This window comes from Saimiri boliviensis, chromosome 8, assembly GCF_048565385.1.
Source record: "Saimiri boliviensis isolate mSaiBol1 chromosome 8, mSaiBol1.pri, whole genome shotgun sequence".
Taxonomy (NCBI): Eukaryota; Metazoa; Chordata; class Mammalia; order Primates; family Cebidae; genus Saimiri; species Saimiri boliviensis.
In genome coordinates, this window is record NC_133456.1 from 39,048,152 (window position 1) to 39,072,528 (window position 24,377).

Genomic DNA, 24,377 nt, shown 5'->3' on the forward strand with positions numbered 1-24,377 from the left:
ATTGGAAGCTGCAATCCCGCCGACCGTGTGACAGTTTTAACCAGTAGCAGAAATGCTCCCGGTATCTGACATTAATCTCGCCTGTATAACCTGGAATGGAATCGGACTTTCCCTGCTCTAGACGTATGTGACTGATTAATGAAACATGAATTATCTTGGCCCCTTCCTTGTGCTATATGGAAAAGTAAATTTCAGTTAAAAAAAAAAAAGATTTCAACGAAGAATACAACTGAGAGGATTAAATAAATTTTAGGAGAATATTTTATAGTCCGGAGGTAGAAGGGACCTTCTTAACCAAAATTTCAAACCCCAAGATCATAAATAAAAAATATATTTGTATACGAATTTACTTTTTGAATGGCAAAAAACACCTTAAGAGCCTAGAAAAATAGATTTTGTAGCATAGCTACATTAATATTTCTAGTTCAGCCTGCTCCTAGAAATAAAAAATATAATTCCAATAAAACTGGCCAACAACTATGAATAGGCTCCTCATAGGAAACATGATGCTCAACCTTACTAAGTGAAAACCTAGAATTTAAAAAAGAAAACCATTTCCCCCCATTCAGCTGGCAAAAAGGAAAAAGAAATAATTGGCAATGAGTCATGACACTTAGGTATGATTGCTAAGAAAGCGAATTGCTAAAATTTGTTGTCAAGTAATATGGCCACATCTATCACAATTTTAAAATATGCATCATTTCCAATGCCTTTTAACACAGTGACACGTGTTTGTGACTATCCTGTAGAAAACAACACTAGTTCTTAAGACTGCATATTATCTACTATAACACCATTTTTAGAGGCAAAGAGAAGGAAAAAAAAAAGGGAATGGCTAACAATAGAAAAATAGTTGAATAAATTTGTAGTAACAGGGTTTCCAGATTCCAGCTCTGAATACCTTTCACACTAATTCCCGGGGGCCTCAAGCATTAACCAGTAAGGTTTTATCTAGTAGTTTCCTATATAAAAGTTACGGTGGCTTGTGTAATACTTTGAGTAAATGTAAGATAGTAAAGTAACTTTTACTATCCTGAAGACAGCTAAGTAACTTTTACTATCTTGGTTATAAATCTGGGGGACAGTAATTGGTACCAGAGTTAAAGGCAAAGTTTGGATATAGTGAATCCAGCATATGTTTGCAGTCTGAAGAACCTGGACTGTTGGAACAGTCGGGAATAGCTAGAGAAATAAAGACTGAATAGATCTCTCTCTTTGAGAGGTGGGATGCCTCTCATCTACTAATGACATTAGTAAGGACAGCAACTTGAATTCAGGACATACTCCAAAAGATGCTGAGCTATGTTGCCCATTCTCCATTAGACCTGTTGTAGACTCTAAGGGACTAAATCACTAAGGTGATGCCTGATGCATGTCATTTTATCAAGCCTTCTATCTTCCCCCCCCTCCCCCGAGGTGGAGTCTCATTCTTGTTGCCCAGACTGGAGTGCAATGGTGTGATCTCAGCTCACTGCAACCTCCACCTTTTGGGTTCAAGTAATTCTCCTGCCTCAGCCTCATGAATAGCTGGGATTTCAGGCATCCTTCACCATGCCAGGCTAAGTTTGCATTTTTAGTATAGACGGGGGGGTTCACCATGATAGCCAGGCTGTTCTTGAAATTGTGACCTCAGGTGATCCACCCACCTTGACCTCCCCTGCACTGGAATTACAGATGTGAGCCACCATGCCTGGCCCATCCCTTTAAGATAAAAGGATAAATAAACACAGTCCTAGCAATCCTCAGCAATAAATGTTATCTGTGTAAACAGACAGTAAGATGTCAGATTTTTTCAGGGTTCATTTCATTTTGTAAGCAATAGGATGTAACCAGAGATAATTCTATTGAAATTCTTCAATTTATAGACTACAAATCATAACGTTAGCACACAACAATCTTTACATAGTTCCTACAACTGTCGTCTGCAATTAATTCATACTCCATCATACTACAGATAGGTAACTTCAAAATAAGAGATGAGTTTATTTTCAAATGTGAAATCAGGTCAACATTTTAATCTAAACTCATTATATTTAACACACATATTTAAGAGGCTTACTACATCATGCAATTCGATTAGAACACCTTCACAATCCTATGAAGAGATTACAGTGCAGAAAAGTCGTAACTTTACATTAACCAACGAAATCTTAACAATTATAGTCTTATATCACTACAGGATTTCAAAGTGATCTCTGCAAAATCAGATTTTAGAAATGTCTTCCACAATTATGACTTTTGTCCTTCACTGTTCAAGTAAAACGTTGTGTCATCCAGTTGCAAAATACTATTGACAACATGTATATGTGTATACGAACCACACTGCAAATTAACAAAAGAATTGTACCCAGTCAGGCCTGACAAAGTTTAATGAAGAGATACTTCTAATCTAATCATTTAATCTTGTAAGTAATATCATTATTCTCTACATCTATTCATTTGCGGTGTTTTAGGAAAGAGCACATTCATACTTGCAAACATGCAAAACATGATAAACGAGAATAAATGGCACTTGAAAAACCATTATGAAAGAGACTTGCCTGAAGTCATTTCATCTGACAAAAATTGACTCAAAAAAAAAAAAAAAAAACAAAAAACAAAGGCTAATTGTAAAAAAAATACATAATATAATAATGCATTATAGAGAATGTTAAGTTGAACTTCATTTGCCATTTTGTAGAACTACACCACTTCTGCAAATAAGTATTTTAATTGGTCTGTTCTTTGGTGAAAACAGAGCTGTAATTTCATACCTATGTCAAGGGTGCAGTTAGCAGGTGTGCCCCACAACAAAAAGAAATCAGACAATCTAAAGGACACTGGCTACTGGTTGCCCTTATTCTCAGCACCAGGAATGGAGAAATCTTCAGCAAAACAAGCTCCTAACATCAGATATTCTCTTTATTTAAAATTGTTTAATATGACAGAATGCCTGTTGCATAACATGGCTTTTTTTTCTACAACAAACAGCTTTTTGCTTTCTTCTTCTACAAAAAGTGGTTTACTCTCTATATATACAGTAGCTTATACCAGTGGCGACACTGCAAAGTCAATTTCCTGGGCATTTGATGGCACTGAAATACCATTTTGAGATATTTAGAGCAATACAAAATGCAGTTCATCACTTGCAGTTACTACTGTTAAACAGAAGTCAGCCCAGGTCTTTGGTTTTGGTGCAGTACTTAAAAATTAAGGCAAAACTCCTCCTAAAATGTATTTCCCTCCAAGCCCTTATTTGCTTGTTTACAAAATAACTGTCAGCAAAATGCTACCTTTTTTGAAACGCCAGTCGATTACCAATCATGTCAATGCCAATGATTTGGGTGCTAAAGTTATTCTGTATTTCCAAGTACATATAGATATTTTCTAACCTGTTTAGTTTATTTAACTAAAACCAAAAGTTGATTAAGAACAGTTTATATGAAATGTTCGTTTATCAAAATAGTGTTTTCTTTCTCATGGGAGCTTCAATTCTTTTGCTATTTATTGTCAAGGTTTGTATTAAAACCCTTTCTTTCTTTTTTACAAATAACTTCTCTTGATATGAAAGGAGTTCTGAGGATATACAACTCAAGCGCTGGATCTGTTGGGTTTTCTCATCTGGGATTGAATATGGCTTCATTCTTGTAAGAGATTATTGCAGTCTGCCCTGAAGTGGACCGTTGTCTCAGTTCACTACAACAAGAAGTGAGTGTAACCTTCTGCCCCCGTAACTATAACATCCATCCAGATCCGCATGGCTTCTGGTGATGGGGCTACCATGTAATAGATTCTGTCATGAGTCTTGACGCTAAAGGTGAGTAACGGATTAGGACTCTAAAATTCAAAAAAGAAAAAAGAATATAAAACACACATCTTAAAATACATCTTAAATAACACAGACATGTGAAGACTTCTTCAAAATTTCCAATTTATTAAATTTACAAAGGCATTACTTATGCTCTAATATAACTTGCACCCCCACCCCAGAGCCTTTTTCAGGACTGACCGTTTTTCTGACCTTTCTCCACAAGAAATCTCAGACAGAGCTCATGAATTATTTCAGCAGCTAGTTTGTAAAGCTCTAGCAGGGTACCTAGCTGAGAATAGGAGCTTAATAAATAGTAGCTGTTATTCTTAGCCCTACTAAGCCCCCTCTTAACTATATGGTAGCTTCTTTTTAGAATCCTGGCAGAGTAACTCTTTAGGATTTCCCAAACCATTACATCCAGAATATTTCCTCAATTTGCTATGACATTTTTTTCCCTCAAAAAGATCAGCCATCCCACTTACTTCATGTTTACTTTTCCAGCACCATCTTGATCATATCTATCTGTTATATCAGAACATCAACTTCAAACTGCTTAGACTCCAAAAATATTTTTCCCTTCTTAATTATGGATTCAAATTGCAGGAATGTAGAAAATTGGTATTTACCTTATTAGCATTCTTGAGGTGATCATAATACACTTCTTCAATGGCTTGAAAGTATATTACTCCTTTCAATTTCGTTTCATGCTTGTCTGCAAAGACAGATGAGTGTTAAATACTTTATCGCCACTGAGGAACAGAAAAAATAATAATTTCATTACAATTACAATCATTAAAATATTTACACAGTATTTAATCACCTAAGATTAACTCAGAGAACTTGGGCTAGTGCCTTAGGCCTCTTCTATCTATATTGGAAAAATTTAAAAAGCAATAAAATTACTAGCTGCAAACCAAAGAGACTAGATGACTTTGCCCAAGGCTGTCCAGCAGATTAGCAGTCAAAAGATAACCTAACATACTGACTTTCAAGTTAGCACGGAAAGTATAAACACTAATGGCACCAATACAAATGATTTCTCCACATTTTCCAAGACGATCTTGGTCATGAAAATATTAATAAGCAGATCTGTTGTAATAAACTTGTTACAAAGTGCTTTTTGACTTGTTATTCAAAATAATTTTCTACCTATATTTATTTCCTATCAAATTGCTTATTCAGGGTGCTTGATTTTTCCCCATTTTCAACAAAGCTTTAGGCAAATAATTTATGTCCTTTCGATGTAACAATTTCCAAACTGTTTTCAAAGACTTCATCAGATTTACCATAAAAACAAAGAAAACCAAAAACAACGAAAACATGAATCAAACATATAGCACCACTCTGTGATAGTTCTTGAAATGTTTTGTAATTTAAACTGCAAGGATCACAGTGCATGTCAGCATAGTAAAGAATTTTAACAGCATAAATGAGGAGGCAGGGAAAGAGACTCTATTATACGCTAGTAGTGGAAGTGCACATAAGACAGCCGCTTTTGGAAGACAGTTGGTAAAGCAAACGCAATTTAAAAATGCAAAAATCCTCTTACTAAGCAATTGCACTTCTAAAACATTACTGTATATAAGATCTCATGCATGTGCAAATAAATGTACATGGATTTGTGTTTGTTGTGACACAAGGTTGCAGAAGATCTGCTTGGGCTTTAATAGAAGACTGACTCAATTACAGAGCAGCCGTACAGTAAAATCTACAAAGCTACTGAAATGATGGAGATAGATAGGTATCTGCTCCTAGGAAAAAAAAACCCTTGAAATACTATTATACGAAATAGGATATGAGTAGAATGAATAATTCCATCCCAAGTGTATAAAAGAAAATATATATATATATATATATATATATACATTTTAAACATAGATAAAAATGAATAGAGAAAACTGAAACAATATTTCAGGCTTAACAGTGAGAGATCAGAACTTTTATGATGGTAAAGAGACTTAATTTCATCATAAGAAAGTTTTGTTATATTTTATATTTTTTACTAGTTTAATGTCCCTTTTTCTAATAACAACTACAAAAAGCTAGTCTAAAAAATAATGGTCCTGAAAAATTCAGCAGGGAGGGAAACTATTTAATTGCATTTCTTCCAGAATATCCTAACCTATTTGCCAATGGACCATATTTTTTGTTTTTCCTCTTCCTTGGGAAACACTGTTTTAACTAATACCATGTTCAGTAAGTGTCAGTCAGTTTCTGTGAAAGAACAAGGTCAATGTATCTCTCAAACATTTGCTGGAAATGATATTGCAGTAATTCATGAGAATACAATAATACTTTGTTTTCTGAAAGCAAATACAAAATAAAATATGGAGATAAAAGTAAATCTCGTCAGTGTTTCAAGCAAGCAGAAGGAAACTTTAGTTTGTAGGGCACTTCATAGGAGAAAGAACTCTGAAAAATATAAGCCTCACAGCCACTTTATGAGCTAAGAGAAGCAATAATGCTATTATAAATCAATGAGCTAACGCTACCCATTCTGCCTCTCTCAATGTTAGCCTATCAGTTTGCAGACTTATTTTCTTGGACTCAGTTTTCTTTAGAGATTCTCCTAAAGATCCTAGTTAATAGGCAGGAGGCCAAGGACAGAGGGCCAGGGCCATGAATAACACAGAGTCCTGGGACTTTACCACTCAGTGTTCACATTTGCAGCTCCTGCACAAGCACATGGCCTTTTCCCTCACTGACAAGTAGAAGGGATGTGGCTCCTGTAGGGTCAAGTCCAGCCTGAACTACAGTCTGGATGACTCCTTGGGACTGATCTATTCCTGTGCCTGTTGTGTAAGGGAAAAGAGGGGGTGCGGTGGGAATGGATAAAGCTGATGGGTGATGGCTGTAAACAGAGCCGAATATGGCAGCATTTGCCCAACTAGGTATCACTAGCCAGTTATATCATACATACATATTAAAAAGCTGAATGAAATATAATTTTTGTCTTTTTTAAAAAATTAAGGTTCTGGGTAATTTTTCATATACCAAGAAGGTTTTGGTATTTTTTTTAAATTGAAAGTCACCAGAAGTTTCTATTTGGAAGGGCACATTTACATGTGTCTGAAGCTTGGAGCTTAGGTTTGAAGCAGTTGGCCAGGACATTAAACCACTCACCTGGCTGACAGATAAGAGAATGAAATAAGGCTCACAGAGAACAGGAGCACAGAAGAGTGAAACAGTTTTGTCTGAGGTTCTTTTAAAGTTGCATTTTTGGGGCCGGGTGCGGTGGCTCAAGCCTGTAATTCCAGCACTTTGGGAGGCTGAGGCGGGTGGATCACGAGGTCAAGAGATCGAGACCATCCCGGTCAACATGGTGAAACCCCGTCTCTACTAAAAATACAAAAAAAATTAGCTGGGCATGGTGGCACATGCCTGTAATCCCAGCTACTCAGGAGGCTGAGGCAGGAGAATTGCCTGAGCCCAGGAGGCAGAGGTTGCGGTGAGCCGAGATCGCGCCATTGCACTCCAGCCTGGGTAACAAGAGCGAAACTCCATCTCAAAAAAAAAAAAAAAAAAAGTTGTGTTTTTGGAAAATTCTGGGTGAAGTTTTCTGAAGGGAATACCACATCATACAGTTTTGTTTATTCAGGGTGCAGACACCAAATTATATTAACTGAAGAAAGTTGCTCTAGATATTTATAAAACCCAAGGTCAAAAAGCCCTAGAGAGGTAAAGCACGGGACCTGGGAGGGCAGGCCATGAGCTGCAGGCCACGAACTTCTGCAGTAACTGGAACCTCACCCAAAGAGCTCCTCAGTGAAAGGCAGGCACTCCCTACTGGCTCCTCACCCAAATCCTGTGGCTCCTGAGCCACGCTTTCCTTTCCTCCACAGGCTGCTTGGTTTCTCACACTTCTCCTTATAAATATAAACTGACCTCACTGGATCGATTAAACGATTAGACTATTATTTATAGTTACCGCAGTGATACATTTTATAACTCCTGGTGATGCTCATAAATACTGATAGTCACCCCAAGGCAGGTTTTTGTTCATAACATCTTGTATAGCACCACTCTTTTTTAGCAGCTGAAAAGAAAGCAGAGCTATATTTGCACTAAAAATGGACATGTTTCATGTGATCCAAGAGGAAATAAGAGGTTCTTAATAAGTATGCCAGTTACATTAATATTCCTGCCTTTATATAAGATCCAGTAGGGTATGTTTCTTGTCAGCCAATATTTAAGAATCCAAAAATATTTCAGGCACTTAATAAATACTACTGATCACTAGTTTACTAATGAGCTTTACTCTCTGTGCTTAAAAGATCATTCTAGTTTATGAACTATAGTTGAATGATGTTCAACTACGGCTACATTTTTTCTGATCCAGCCCTATAGTGATAGTACTTCCAGTATAATATTGTGACGTTTCATAAAATGCAGGGAACATAAGCAACTTGCTACCTAAAGAATTGATTAAAACAGAAAATAACCAATAAAAGGTAGTATTTTGATTCAAAGAATAAATTTTACTTAATATTTTTTGAGAGCTAAGTTTACTTTAGAAGTAACATAGATCACTTCATGCTTTTTAAAGTAACATATAATGTTTATTATTTCTAGAAAGGAAATTCATATATGAACTACATAATCTAAATATAAAATAATATATACAAATCTGATATTGCCATTAGTTCTGCTACGTATCAACCTACTTATTTACAATGCATTTCAATTGCCTCTGCTCTTTAACAGAGGGTTCCTGATTTGAGTATGTGGCTTAAATTTTTTCTATCACCCACCTGCATAATAAGAAAATGTTCGCTTGTTCCGATCAAAAACAAACCAACGTTTTTTCCACGTTTTAATTTTCCCTCCCATTTTGATGAGGAATCCTCGGCAAGTCTTCTCTGTGATTGATATGTGGTAACAGGTGTCAATATTGTGACCAGCAGTCTCCACATGGCTCCGCAAATCAAAGTCTTCCTTCCGGACAGGCAGGTATCGTGTCAAAGGACGAGCCTGGAAAATTGCAAAACCCATTGCATCTACAGTCAATTATTTGTTTTGTTTTAGGTCACAGATGTGGAGAAGCAGTAATTAACTGTAAAACCTAAGCTTTAAAATACCCATATGATTAAAAGAGCTTAAGATAAAGCACTTATCATTTGGAGTCTAAAAAGTGGATGGTATTTTCAGAAAGATGCTGTAATATGTAGGGGAGAGATAGATAAACCCAGGACAATCGATTCTATTCCTTAAGATGGGCAGTTGAGAAAATGAAAAATGGTCATTTATCTTAGCTTAAAAGATGTACTTCAATCTTAACAAACACAGAGTAAGGGAGCATAAAGTTTTCTGGGCTGCTCCCTGCAGATGAGGAATCCTCCACTGTAAAGTTTCCAGAAGTTGTCCCTGCCACAACTTAACAATGATTCTCCTTAAGTAATCTCAAGCACGACATGATTGACTGAACACTATTTAGTAAGTACAGCCCCCACAGGATCCCCCAAAGCTGTACTTGTCAGTTTACATATATTCTAATAGAAATTGAAGGCAGAGATTTATGTTTTGAAAAGTCAAGCTAAAATAAAGAAAGAAGGAGAATTAAAACTGGACCTAATGTAATGAACTGTCTGGGCCCAGATGCCAAAGAGAAGTATTTAGATGTCTTTTATGTTAGTGATGGCTGATATAAAAGTTTGTTCGATCTAGGAAGCATATATCACCATGGGTGATAATTCTAAAATGGTGTCTTATTTTATGCTGCTAAATAATCCCACCTCTTTGCCTTGGGAAATGACCTAATCATAAACGTGGAGGCAAAACTTATAATCAGGATTAAAAAAGAACTATGTTTTCTCGTTTGGCTTCAGGTAGTAAACAAGCATGGATGACTTTTACTGCAAGTCAAAATTTGGTAGAGTGTTAGGCATAATGAAATAAAAGAGACAAATTTTACTTTCTACTTTTCCTTCAATACTTAACCTTTGATTGTGTGGTACTTCGGTTGTAACAGATGCTACAGGCTTACTGATTCCTCAAAGCACACCAAGTCTTAAAGACAGTCTCTAACTGCTATGCTCTCAAAATGCCAGCAACCACAAAGAGTAAGAGTAATGATATTTTTTGCCTTTGAGTCCAGTGAGCCTTGATAAAATGGAGTTGAGCTTTAAATTACATAGTACTTAACAAAACTTTGTTAGTTCCTCAGAAAATATATTATGTAAGCAGCTACAGTGACAAGAACAGAGATTCAAATCCTGTGATGACCAAGATAAGACATTAAACAAAATGTGTGGTTTCTCCAAATTTTGCTTGAGTACAACAAGCTTGTGCACAGGTGTTGAGGACTAGTGTAGCAAAGGGAACACATGTGACGATACAGTGTTTAGAAACAAAACAAAACGCTACCACCACCACCACCACCACCAAGACACTGGGCTTAGTGAAAAGCTACCCCGCTCCAGATTATTTGCTTGTAAAAGATGGCATAATAGAACCTCTTCCATTCCCCAAGCAAAGGTTTCAGTTCAGATACTGTATTTGTTTCCCCCAGCAAATCCAGCTGCATTTTTAAAAGCTGCTCAAAAAAGATTCTCTTTTTAAAATGTGCTCCAAAGGACGGGTGGAAGAAAAGGTGCTGCTCCTGGCAAAATGTTCCATGCATGACTAAAGAAAAGTGTCATTTGGTGGGTGGTTCCCTAAGAGTTTTGAAATGAACTCACATTTTTTTTGCACAGGAATGCATGCTCTTCTCTCTTTTTTTGAGACAGAATCATGCTCTGTCACCCAGGCTGGAGTGCAATGGCACGGTCTCAGCTCACTGCAACCTCCGCCTCCCGGTTTCAAGTGATTCTCCTGCCTCAGTCTCCTGAGTAGCTGGGACTACAGGTGTGTGCCACCGTATCAGGCTAAGTTTTGTATTTTTAGTAGAGATGGGGTTTCACTGTGTTGGCTAGGCTGATCTTGAACTCCTGACCTCGTAATCTGCACGCCTCGGCCTCCCAAAGTGCTAGGATCACAGGCGTGAGCTACTGCACCCCGCCGCACACTCTTCTCTTAAACCTTAAGTGTCAAGTGCTAATGCTCAGTGCCCAGGAAAGCATCCTGACACAGAATAGCTGTCTCCTAGAAATTGCCACCAGGGGGCAACCTGCCCTTATCCATTCAGATTGACCGACCAACCTGTGCCCTTTGTTTCTCCCTTATTTTTACTTCCTTTTCTATTAACTTCTGCCTCTGGCTAGTTTCTTCCTGTAATCGTTTTTCCAGGATTTCTCGGCGTCGTTTTTCTTCTTCCAGGGCTCGTTTTTTGGCTTCCATTTCCCGTTCCTAAACATTATGCATAACAATGATTATTTTAACATATACTGGTTATACGTGAATGGTTCTAACCAATATAAAAAAGAAAATTCTTACTAGACAATTCTTGGTTTGTAGACTAGTCTCTTACAATATCTAACTTACAAGAAAACAACTCATCATCATGCCTGGTATAGCTTCCAAAATCATCATCTGCAGAAATGCAACCACTAACTTTAATTAACAATTAGATTTTGGTCTTCAGTGAAAATCCAGCTGGTGAATATATTCAGTCATTTCATCATTTCATATTAACCAGCAACTCTCCCATTTTAAATAAAAAGCCTCACAAACTGTCCTCTGGCATTTAGCACGTGATTTAGCCTGTCTTTCAACTGCTGTCTTCTAACTGAAGGCCGTGGTCCCTCTAATTCCTGTTGTTGCTCTGCAGCTTCCTGGCTGAAGGTCACAGAGGAAGCACGTGGGGAAGTGAGAAGAGGAAAGGAGGTGCCCTTTAGGGCAGGATGCAAAGGCATTTTGGGGGATTCCTAAGGAAGTGAGACTCTGGCTTGAAATACAGTCATAATAACATGGAATTTTAAATATTACAATAGTGCAGTTAGCACAAGCTGGGAAGGAAGAAATAATGCATAAAGACACAGCATTCCTCCCTGCTCCTTGGCAGGAACACAAAGCAGCCATCAAAAAGAAAAAAAAATACAACATAAAGTGTTCATTTTGGTCTATGTCAATACTATATATACATATATTTCAAGTTATGGAAAACCCACTTCAGTAGAGAGCCTTAGAAATCATCTCTCTAACATTTTTATTTTTCAGATAAGAAAATGAGATTGAGAAAGGCTGAATGATTATTCCAGGATCACACAGCTCCTTAAGGAGTATTGCCTGATGCCAAGTGCAGGGCTCCTGCACCACGATTTCATAGACCTCCGGCATGAAAATATGAAGCTTACCCTGGATTCAAGCAGCCGTGTCTTTTCTGCATGAGCCTGCTTCAAGAGTCTCTCCATTTCTTCTATTCTAGCAATATTTGAAGTGCTGGCACTGAATCAAACACCAAAGCCTTTTAAGAATATTGGTTTAGACTAAGAAGTCTCTCTAATACATACACACACACGCACACGCGCACACATGCACACACGCACACACACGCACACGCACATACACGCACACGCACACACACATGCGCACACACACACACACACACAGGGTCAAGGGAGGTGCATGACAAAATCCAAGCATTTATAATTTAAAGAATGTTACTTACGAGTCATTGGACTGGAGAGGCAAATCAACTCAACTCTGAAAACTGTAGGTGACACTGACTTACCTCAGTTTAGGAGACAAAATATAGGCAAGCAAAATAATGCCAATGCTTTACTCATAGGTATATGAACCAAAACCAAATCTTACAAAGTGTGACTTCCAAACACCTCCTCCAAAGTCTAAAAATAATGGCCCCATGAGAATCCTTGCCATTAGATTAATGACTTAAAGATATCAGACCAACAAGACTATCACCAACGTTCTATATAAATGACACCTAATGTTTGGAGTCATTTTATTCAGTTGGGGAATAAGTATCACGAGCTCCTCTGCTGCTTTTTGTTGTCCCTTTATATGAGTGGACACTTTATTTCTTAAATCATGACGCCAATTAAAACATGACTTCTCCTATAGGTGGGGTGCATGGATAGCAGCCAGTTTTGTAAAGAGTACCCCTTCATGATACCAATGAGAAAACTGTGTAAGATTTAAGAGCTTCAAAAGAAATGATGGGAAAGACTATCACTCAAGTGATAAAAGGATGAAACCAAAGGGTGTGAAAGGTGCAAGAAGAGTCAGGGCAAGTAAAAGACAAAGGGAAAACTTGAAAATGTTTAACATGAAACAGGAAATTTTATTTATTTATTTATTTATTTATTTGAGACAGAGTTTCGCTCTTGTTACCCAGGCTGGAGTGCAATGGCGCGATCTCGGCTCACCGCAACCTCCACCTCCTGGGTTCAGGCAATTCTCCTGCCTCAGCCTCCCGAGTAGCTGGGATTACAGGCACGCGCCACCATGCCCAGCTAATTTTTTTGTCTTTTTAGTAGAGACGGGGTTTCACCATGTTGACCAGGATGGTATCGATCTGTTGACCTCATGATCCACCCGCCTCGGCCTCCCAAAGTGCTGGGATTACAGGCATGAGCCACCGCGCCCGGCCAGGAAATTTTATTTTTCACTTGCTTACATTCTATTTGACTGTTCTGGAAAAGAGAGACTAACTCAGATCAAAATGTATTTACTTTGCTGTTTCAGCTCTGGGGACCACATGCTGTTTCTAATATATGTGTCTTTGAATACTCATTTAAGTACCTGTCTTCTTTATGAGACTCTCTTGAGGACAGACAGACTTTTGTGCCTGTGTCTCTATAGCATAAAACTTGGCACAGAGTAGAGATACATGTTCGTTAAACACATTCATATAAAAATAAATTCATTAAAAATTCATATAAAAATGAAGAACCAGAGCCCTCTTGGTTATAGATAATTGTTAATATAGTATTCTCAAATTACATTTTTGCAAATCAAACCCAGGATGGTTTAAACCTAGGGCTAAGAGTTCTGCTGAAGAGAACACAGGGTGTACAGTTTATCCTAAAATCAATACTGACAGCCCCATTACAAAACATATCCATTGAGGAGAGAACTGTCTTAGGAATATCGGATCCTTGGCCGGACGTGGTGGCTCACGCCTGTAATCCCAGCACTTTGGGAGGCTGAGGCGGGCAGATCACGAGGTCAGGAGATGGAGACCATCCCGGCTAACTCAGTGAAACCCCTTTTCACTAAAAATACAGTATAAAAAATTAGCCGGGCGTGGCGGCACGCACCCGTAGTCCTAGCTACTCTGGAGGCTGAGGCTGGAGGATCGCTTGAACCCAGGAGGTGCAGGTTGCAGTGAGCCATGATTGCGCCACTGCACTTGAGACTATGTCTCCAAAAAAAAAAGGAACACTGGATCCTTACAAGCTTAACAATTAGGTTGCACTTTGCAGAGTAACCCTGAACCACCTTTTAGCTAGGTGTTTTCTCCTATGAAAGAGAAGAACATAACAGTATCTTCTCATTATTTCTATCGGCCAGTTGGGAGATACAAAAGAGTAAGTTCTGTTTAATTCAGTGTGGGGAACGTTCCCGTGTGAGACCCCCAAAAGGCGTGGGTCTCACTATATGGTGAGCTTGATCCCAAACACAGTTTCCTGCTGGAGGCAGTTGAGCTATTGGAAAGAAGGAACTGAAAGATGACTGATCAGTTTCTATTATCAACCATGATATTGTTTGGGCCTTAACTATGTGGTTCTGCTAGACTGAGTGACTCCATACCAGCGACTAGTTTCTGCTTTTAACTTTTATGACTTTTTCTTTAAGAATAGCTTTAACCTTTTCTTTACTTTCATGACTGCCTTGTACCCTAGATAATGGTTTAATGACTTAGCTTGTGACTTTCTGATATCGTTATCTGAACAGAGACCCCTTCTGGAAAAATAGATAAAGTACACCGCCTGGTCATTTTTATGAGCTGCGATCATAAACCCCCTGCACAACAAAATGTACTTGTGACTTTTTGATTTTGTAACTTTCTGTTCCCTTTTATTGTTCTTCGCATACTGTGAGGATGACGTCATTTACTTTGATCTTAAAATATATAATGAGACCCTGGACAAGAATAAAGTCGCTGTTTAGGCACTGCCTTCTCAGCCCTCCAGACCCCCGCTTCCTGTCTCCCTTTATTTCTATTAGCGCACGCTCTCTTCCAGGTTTTGGGACCCTCTTGCAGGTCGAGAGATCCCCGGCAGACGTGCCGTCCCAACCGTCCCCGACATCTGGCGACCATGAAGGGACTCAAACCCTCAATTTTCTGAGTCCCCGACACTTCAGCTAGCAAGAATCCAAGGGAACAAAATCTTTCATTTTTGTACAGGAATTCTTATTCTCCTTCATTGTGAATATCTGACTTCATGGATGGAAAGGGATAAATTTCATTGGCCCAACTGAGAAAGCCAAAGACGCAAATGTAGGACATATAAGGGCACAAAATTATATTTATATTCTATATAAATATAAATATAGTGTTGTTTGTGACATCAAATATGTATGTTTCATATCTCCCATTAATTTGAAAATAATTTGAATTTCACCGTTTCAGATCTTGAAAACTCTCCAGTTAGTAAAAACAAACTCACCAATAGCCTAATCCCCATTTATCCCTTTGTTCATATAGTCAACGTTTATTTAGATTTCACTGTTTACCATTTTCTTTGCTTAAATGTCTTTCCTCCTCCCCCCACCACGAGCTTCATTGAGCATACATATAATGGACAAATAAAAACTGTATATATTCACAGTATATAACATGATGTTTTGACATATGTATACATTGTGAAACGATTACTACAATCAAGCTAATTAACGTGGCTGATGCCTGTAATCCCAGCACTTTGGGAGGCCGAGGCAGGCGGATCACCTGAAGTCAGGAGTTCAAGACCAGCCTGGCCAACATGGTGTAACCCTGTCTCTACTAAAACAAAACAAAACAAAACAAAACAAAACAAAACAAAACAAAACAAAAATTAACCCATGTGTTGTGGTGGGCGCATGTAATCTTAGCTATTTGAGAGGCTGAGATGAAGAATTGCTTCAACCCATGAGCCAGAGGTTGCAGTGAGCCAAGACTGTGTTACTGCACTCCAGCCTGGGAAACAGAGCAAGACTCTGTCTCAAAAAAAATAATAACAATACATTTATCACCTCACTTGGTTATCTTTGGTGTATGTGTGTGTTTGTGTGTGGTGAGCCAAATCTGTCCCTTAATTCTTTCCATGATAGTACTACTACAGACTGGTAATTCCTGGCAAACAGTTACGTGTGGCCATGATCCTTTTCCATAGTTGCTTTACATAAGACTGACTCAGTGGTGCTGGCAACTGCAGATAACTAATCCCCATGGTCAGAAACTACTAATAGTATTTAATGTCATTGTCTTATGAGATTTTCTGAATGTCAAAAAATTGAAGCCAAAATAGAAGATGCCTGTAAAAGGTCAAGTGCAAAGGGGAGATAAAAACAGGCATTTCTCTTCTTTACCACCATCAACTTAAAAAAAAAAAAATCGTGATACTGTAAGATAAGCTCTTACCCATTATTATGATGGAAAATAAGTGATAAACATCAGGGAAGCAGGTAATGAGAAACTAATGTTTGGAATGTGATTTCTGATAAAGCAGCCTTAATTGGAAATTTTTTGAAGATTGGTAGAAGAGTAAAAAACTAAAAAATCTTCTCTGCTTAAGATTTTTTTTTAACTTACGTACTAAAATATCCCAAATTATAAGCCTATTAAAGAGGTAATTCCATGCTGAAATTCTGGTTGGATAAACTTGGTCTCGTGGTTTATGATGTCACAAGAAACCTTTGTAGGACGACAGCATTACTCAGAGATATGGGCACGTTTGCCCTTCACTTTTTGTTGAGACATCACTTTGTAACTACCAGAAAGTTACATGAGTCAGAAGATTTTTTTTTTTTTTTTTTTTTTGAGACGGAGTTTCGCTGTTGTTACCCAGGCTGGAGTGCAATGGCGCGATCTTGGCTCACTGCAACCTCCGCCTCCTGGGTTCAGGCAATTCTCCTGCCTCAGCCTCCTGAGTAGCTGGGATTACAGGCACACGCCACTACGCCCAGCTAATGTTTTGTATTTTTAGTAGAGACAGGGTTTCACCATGTTGACCGGGATGGTCTTGATCTCTTGACCTCGTGATCCACCTGCCTCGGCCTCCCAAAATGCTGGGATTACAGGCTTGAGCCACCGTGCCCGGCCAGAAGATGTTTTTGCTTTTTCAGTATCATTATTTACAGCGTAAACAAACACACTGCTCAGAAAATAGGCCTTGGGCCGTAGAGAAGAGACAATTCAGAGTCAATGCTGCATAAAATCTCCATTCTGCTAAAATTATTAAACTGGCCTGTCGAAGAGTATTCTGAATACTGCCTACACTGATACTTATTAACTTACTAAGCCCCGATTCTGTGCTTATCCTTTGAGAAAATGTTAAGAACCAATACAGTCAAAGGCACAGAGATCTGAAAGGCCTTCATCCTCTCACTCGTTAAGCTCTGTGAGGTGTATTGGGAGAATGAATGGGAGCTAGGCTGGACCCAGAGTCCAGGTTTTGGGATCTGACAGTAGGCAGTGGGACATCAAAGCTTTGGAAAAGGAGGAGTACCATGGCCAGATTTCTATGTTAAGACCACCTTTGCTTGCCTCAAAGTATAAATACAAATGTGAACACTTAAATCCTTACAAAAATTTTAACACACAGAATAGCAAAAAGCTTCCTTTTAACAAATATAAGAGTAAGAAATCCTTCAAAATTTTGACTATTGTTGGAAATTATTTATTTTTTTAATCAAAAGCAGTATAAGTGAAGCTTAGAGCTAACCAGCAGAGGCAAATCCATTTTAAAGCACAGTGTAAATTTGAGCTCAAGTGGAGAAAAACAGGGTAAGGGCAGAAACAGACTATATGATGGCTGACTAGCTAAGTCACACAAGATAAGAGAAACCACTTTCAAAGGCCATCATGATAGCAGCCTCTTCTGCATTACAGACCCTTTATGTCTCAAAAATTTGGGCTTGTGCATATACAGTGTCCCAAATTGATGGCTTTACTTTTTGTAACCAGTAGGCTCTTTTCCAAACCAGAACCCTTACCCAAAACTGAATCTTACCTAGAGATGTTGTCAGGTGAGCAAGCAGAGATGCTGGTCTCCATACTATCAGAGCTATCGAGGCTCAAAGTATCAAAGGCCTGGTCCTTGTAGCTGTGATCTGGGTAATGGAAACTATTCAAGTAGACATTTGATTCAGATGCTGTGCGGTTGTAAAATTCAGATTTCTGCCTGTGTCCTTCACTCATCTGTTGGTGATTATAACCTAAGGAAAGAGCCATAAATACGTTAGCGGGCCTCATTTTTCCGTCTTTGAATCTTAAACGTCTACAGACACAAGCCAGCAACCAGAAACATCTGCCTATGAAGCTTGGGCCTTGGTCTAATTTGTTTTGAAGCCATGAAGATCAAAAAAAGAGCACCATGCTCAGTGCAAGCAACAGTTTCAAAGAAGTGGTCTGCTGAGCACTCTTCCTCCCCAGTAGGATCACTTGACACTTTCCTATGGCATTCCTCCATCTCAGCACAACTCAGGATAATACAGTGACACACAGAAACACCAAAGAAACCAAACAGAAACACAATTGATGGCCCTGAGTCCTCTAGAAATAGCGTGTTCAAATGAAAGTAAGATGCCTTCTAATGACAAGCAACACCAGGGTTTAGGACAGGTGCTTCTTCAACAATATTCGATTTAAGGAGCACTCAGTCTGGTCATAAAACAGCAGGCAGAATCTTTCACGTGCAGGATTTGAGACACGCATGTCTCATATAATCACTGATGCTTTTAGTCTGGTTAAGATTCAAACTAGGCCGGGCGCGGTGGCTCAAGCCTGTAATCCCAGCACTTTGGGAGGCCGAGGCGGGTGGATCACGAGGTCGAGAGATCGAGACCATCCTGGTCAACATGGTGAAACCCCGTCTCTACTAAAAATACAAAAAATTAGCTGGGCATGGTGGCGCGTGCCTGTAATCCCAGCTACTCAGGAGGCTGAGGCAGGAGAATTGCCTGAACCCAGGAGGCGGAGGTTGCGATGAGCCGAGATCGCGCCATTGCACTCCAGCCTGGGGAACAAGAGCGAAACTCCGTCTCAATAAAAAAAAAAAAAAAAAAAAAAAAAAAAAGGATTCAAACTACACATTTTTCTTATTTTCTCTCATCTTTTTCTCTCTTTCTCAATTGTTCTTGTCTGTCAATTACTTATTTAATTCAGGGTCAACAATCCTTCCAATGATTGTGTTCCTCCTAATTACCTTAGCTCTCTTCTTTTCCCACCATAACAATCAGCCTTCCACAAGCTGTGGCTAACAACCATTTGAAAATGTGGGCATCAGTAGGACAAAAAGCACTATAAATAAGAAGTCTTTTCTCTACCTTAGTGCTCGGTCAGCTCGCACATTAGGTTATTGGCTTTACCTGGTGTTACTGCTATGGCTTGCTCTCTGATTAGTGACTTAGGGAATTACAAGTCAAATTTTCTTCTTCCCAATTCTCTATTTATTATACACTCAGGAGCAGGCGTCATATTGATTACAAATTCCTCAATACATTAAAAAACTTTTCTTTAGCCAGAACTAGTGTTTGTAATCTCTTTATCTCTGATAAGAGAAATGTCTACTTGAATAGTTTCCATTACCCAGGGAGTTATTACCAGAGCTACTAAGAGTTCACAACCGGACCCTTTGAATTTCCTTTCTTTTTTTTTTTCGTGCTCTATCTACCTTTCAATAAAAGCTTTAGTAGTAATGAAATGGTCAATAGCAGACAAGAGGATGAAAGAAGGGAAGTAATTCTCAATGGCTTTCTCAGTGATTGATTACACATTTCCATTTAAAAATAGAAGCCACATCCACGATGCCTTAACAAAGCCTTACATGTCAGAATTTCTGCAAAATAGTTTTAGTTTCATGCAGAGTGTTCGTGCCATTAGTATTTGGAGTGGTTTTAGATATTGAAGTGAAAATAGATTATTTTCTGTTAAGACATTTTTGGGAAAATAAGTTACCTTAATATAATCTGCCATTATAAATTATAAATACATACCTGTTTTTTAAAGCCACATAGCATTTTGCTAAGGGAAGACGCAAAACGTAAAAGCACACCACAAGACTGAATAGAATACCATGAATTATAATGATCAATGCACACAGCATTAAATGAAGCTGCTATAGTCATATGCGTGAAGCTGCACTTTTTTTTAAGGAAAGCAAAATAATTCATTACTCAAATATTTACCTTTGATACTTGAACTTTTGGAATTACTAATTGCTCCTTTTAAGTTGTTTCCAATTATTTATTATGCAAATGACAAAAAAACAGAAATTATTTGAAAGGTCACACATGTATATTTTCTTATGATTTCAAAAAAAGGCTTGTGGCATAGGAAACTTTCACACTGGCACCAGCTACATGGAAGATATTTCCTTGTAGTAGGAAAAACAAATCCCTATACGACAGCCATGTAATTTAAAACATACAAGAATTATCTCTCTGGCAATGAATAACATTGGCACAAACTCCTCCTCTCCTTGAATTTTCCGTATTAAGGTGAAAGCAACCCATATGAAGCAACTACCACCCTCCTGGAAAAGCAGGAAAGAAGGTGAGCCCTCCCCTCATAGCAACTGTGTCTTGCTCCTCAGATCTTCCAGGGTTGTGTTTTTTCTCTTTGTTTTTAGGTTACTTTTCCAAAAGCATCACAGGATAACAAAATAGAACTTATGAGTGAAGGAGATGGTAAACCAAAATGACTCCAATGTTTCAGGTGAATGTAGAAGGGGCAGCGGCATTACCATCTGTACTGTGCTAAGGGTTGTGAACATTAATTCCCCAGACCAACTCACAAGTTGTTGAGGTTTGACTCTAGGACTGAATCTCCCAGTCATTCTGGTGGTAGGATAAGCATTTTACATTTTCATGGCAACTTAAATGAAAAAGCATGAGGTCAATAATAAGCATCTCTTTCCCAACCCAGGATTTTTATTTCCCGTGAATCTAATGTGAGTGGAAAAGTTCACCTCATGGAGCTACTCATTTCTGCCTACTGGCAACACTTTATTGATCACAGTGAACACCACTGTGACCTGACCTAGCTTCCTCCCTGCTGAACAAATCCCCCAAAACAGGTTACTCCTGCAATTATTAATAAGGGCATGGGCCCCTCTCCTGTGATCCTGTAATTGAACCAGTGTGATTCCAAATAGCTCATTTTATGATTCGGGCTCTAACCTGGCCATCCAAAGGCATAGATATTTTCAACACACAAAGCATGATAGAAGATCAGGGAATGGGGCTGGGTAACCTGGCAGGAGGCCCAAGAGGAGATGCTGTCTCAGTGAAGGAACAGCAAAACCGTGGTACACTGGCCCAGGCCTCCACTCCCATGGAAGCTTTATGAGGAAGGGGGACACATATCCTGTGCACCACAGTTTACCCCCATTTATTTAGCATGTGGATTTCATAAAATAAACAGTCACTGAATAAATTTATCTTTTCATCTATAGATTCCAACTATATTAATGGTCAAATAAAAAAGTGGACTGCATCTACTTTTTGAGAAGAAGCAAAGAAACTAGATTGGGAAAAATGAGACTTTCCCAACCCCTGAGACTATTTGGTTTCTGTTTTTTAATTACGTAACAAGAATAACATTCAGCAGTAGGAAAGCAACTAAAACAGCAAAAGGGTCCTGGAAAATGCTCTAAATCCTTCTTATCCAGAGAGAAATGGCAGTTTGAAGGGGTAGTTTATAAGGTGTATAAAGCAAGACCTAATTGAGGCTTGTTGCTAATCACAGCCATACAAGGAGCCCAAACCAGCTCAGCTCTTATTTCCTGGGAGAGCCAAGCGACCAAACGTGCAAGGTCCATTTATTATTATTATTTTTAAGCTGAATTCTGGCTAACTGGACCTAAAACATCTTCTGTGAGTTAATGATTACAGAATGTGTAGAGTCCTGCCAATACACTCCCAATATGTGGAATATACCTTTATATGGCTCTCTGGGCTGTAATATAGAAAGTAAGAGGACTAAAAGTACAACCTGAGGTTAAGAGGATACAATTAACCAGTATTTCTGTCGATGCGGCCTGTCATAGCTCACCTGCTGAGGAATTCATTCTTCCTAACGACAGTCCACAGCCAGAAGAAGAGGGCACAAGACAAGTCAGGAGTGAAGAAGGAGAATGATGGAGAAAGGGAAAAAGATACAAGATCAAAAAGGAAGGAGGCAGAAAAAAATACACAGCACTTCCGACATGCACTCACTGATGTTAGTTACAATACGAAATTAACGAGGTATGATTTTCACAGTTTCAGACTAAATCTAAGTTGACAAAGAAAAACTCAAGAAACTTAAAAAAAAAAAAAAAAACTTGTTACATGCATAGCCAAATGTTACAAGAAAAAAAAAAAAAAAAAACAAACCTTTCACACAAATTCATCAACCAGAAAACAGGAAGAACAAAACAGATTACAACTATCAAACAAGTCTTTTTCCAAACAGACAGTAGCAAATAGTTTTTAGGAGCTCAGGTTTGTAAAAGGCCATTCAATTATTTGAAGCACAGTCCATTCAATTTTATAACACATCGTCTAACATCCGACATCTCCACCATCTCACCATAGGAAATAGCCCTCTTACTTATTCAAGCCAATCATTTAAACTCTACTTCACTCTCCACGAAGTCTTAGAACACAGGCTCCAACGGAATGAATAAGTAGGAGCTTCCTAAATCCTTTCATCCTTTCACTGTAGCCTGCCTTACTTAGCATACCTGTCCTTGATCAAGGAGAATCATGGTTCATACTTAGCTCATATACATCACAATGCCCACTATTCTCTTTATATAGATCCTGAATCTTACAAAACAATGCTTCCACAGCACTCATGTTTCCTGCAGGGCCTGACCTTGTGATTAAAATCCGAAACAAAGAGGGTCACGCAGCTGCCTGTGAATGAACAGCAGCTGCACCCAGCATTGTGATTCTTGCAAATGTACAACAATTTTTCTCTATTGTGTAAAAGAAGTAATCACTAGACTAAAAATCCACCATAGTACAGTGTTAAATCTGATCATTTCTTAAACATGACTTGACAATGACCTTTTAATATTTGCTGGAAACAAAAACACCACACAAGGAGGTTGTCATACCTTTCTTGGACTTTCCTGCATTTAATGAAAACAAAAGGACAAAGATTTCATTCATTCTAAAGCTGACAAAAGAACAGTTCACAAGTTGTTCAAAAGCCAATAACCATTCCAACTTCAGAAGCTGAGTTTCTCAGCTCTCAGTTTTAAACTCTCCTCTCAAAGTTCTTTGTTTGCCCGACTCACGCTGTCAGTTCTATGAACAGTGCTGATTGAGTAAGGCTTATACTTACACCATCATCCTTGATGTATCCATTACGAATAGCAGCAAAAAAAAAGGCGTATTTAAGTTAATTGTGTAAGTTTAAAAGATGATTAAGTCTACTAAATGTGAGTTAATGAGCATATGCCAGGTATAATTTTTTCAAAACCATGGAATTTTACTTGTACTTGCTATTTTAATGAAGTTAACAAGCACTACTCAAATGATTCTAAATGAAATTATGATCCATCCCTCCTGGTTTCTGTAAGCCACCAGTCTTAGCTGTGTAGAAAATCCTGCCAGTTTTACAGTCGGCTGGGGCTCTAAGAACTATAGTCCCTAACTTCTCCTCCTCTGGGTAGGGGAGCCAAAGGCAGGAGGCTTCCCCTACACAACACGTCTCCTTAGACCGACATGCACATAAAGGTTCTCTATTTCCTCCCTCAGAAGCTGCCCCATCAGCATTACATGAAACTTTTCCAGAGGAACAGCACTTAATAGTTAAAGCAGAGAAAGACTGAAGCTGCAGTCTTCTCAGCTGCATAAAGGACATGTCAATGAAGAACAAGAGCACAAAAGAAAAATCGAGATCGAGACCATCTTGGTCAACATGGTGAAACCCCGTCTCTACTAAAAATACAAAAAAAATAGCTGGGCATGGTGGTGCGTGCCTGTAATCCCAGCTACTCAGGAGGCTGAGGCAGGAGAATTGCCTGAACCCAGGAGGCGGAGGTTGCGGTGAGCCGAGATCGCGCCATTGCACTCCAGCCTGGGTAACAAGAGCGAAACTCCGTCTCAAAAAAAAAAAAAAAAAAGAAAAATCGAAGACAGATTTGATTTTGCAGCAGAACATTAGTGATGTGGCCTAAGGGAATTAGCTCAGTTTCCCTGTATGAAACTGGCATGGAACTCCCATTACTTGAGAAGAAAGTAGATTAGAATAACTGAGATCAAACCTTCCCTCGGCTTCACCATATTCTTACAAGAATCCTCTAAAACGATAATGGTTCTTGATTTTTGTAAATCTATTCGTTTATTATAAAGGTCTAATTTTTCTTAGCCTTTTTTGTTTGTTTCTTTGGTTTTTTTGAGATGGAGTCACTCTGTCGCCCAGGCTGGATCTCCGCTCACTACGAGCTCCACCTACTGGGTTCAAGCGATTCTCCTGCCTCAGCTTCCTAAGTAGCTGGGATCAGGCCCGTGCCACCATGCCTGGCTAATTTTTGTGTATTTAGTAGAG

General features: G+C 38.7%; 1 protein-coding gene across 11 annotated transcripts in view; it reads right to left on the reverse strand.

The window, feature by feature from the left end:
• Positions 1-1,959: 1,959 nt before the first annotated feature.
• Positions 1,960-24,377, reverse strand: part of PHLDB2 (pleckstrin homology like domain family B member 2) — a 237,724-nt gene continuing 215,306 nt past the window's right edge. For all 11 annotated transcript variants that reach the window (XM_074404396.1, XM_074404392.1, XM_010346008.3 and 8 more), the window contains 6 exons: positions 17,845-18,049; positions 12,022-12,112; positions 10,928-11,074; positions 8,542-8,761; positions 4,417-4,502; positions 1,960-3,816 (listed from right to left, as the gene is read on the reverse strand). In XM_074404396.1, the coding sequence (XP_074260497.1) occupies positions 3,676-3,816; positions 4,417-4,502; positions 8,542-8,761; positions 10,928-11,074; positions 12,022-12,112; positions 17,845-18,049 (890 nt within the window). In that variant the 3' untranslated portion in view covers positions 1,960-3,675. The remainder of the gene's footprint in view (positions 3,817-4,416; positions 4,503-8,541; positions 8,762-10,927; positions 11,075-12,021; positions 12,113-17,844; positions 18,050-24,377) is intronic.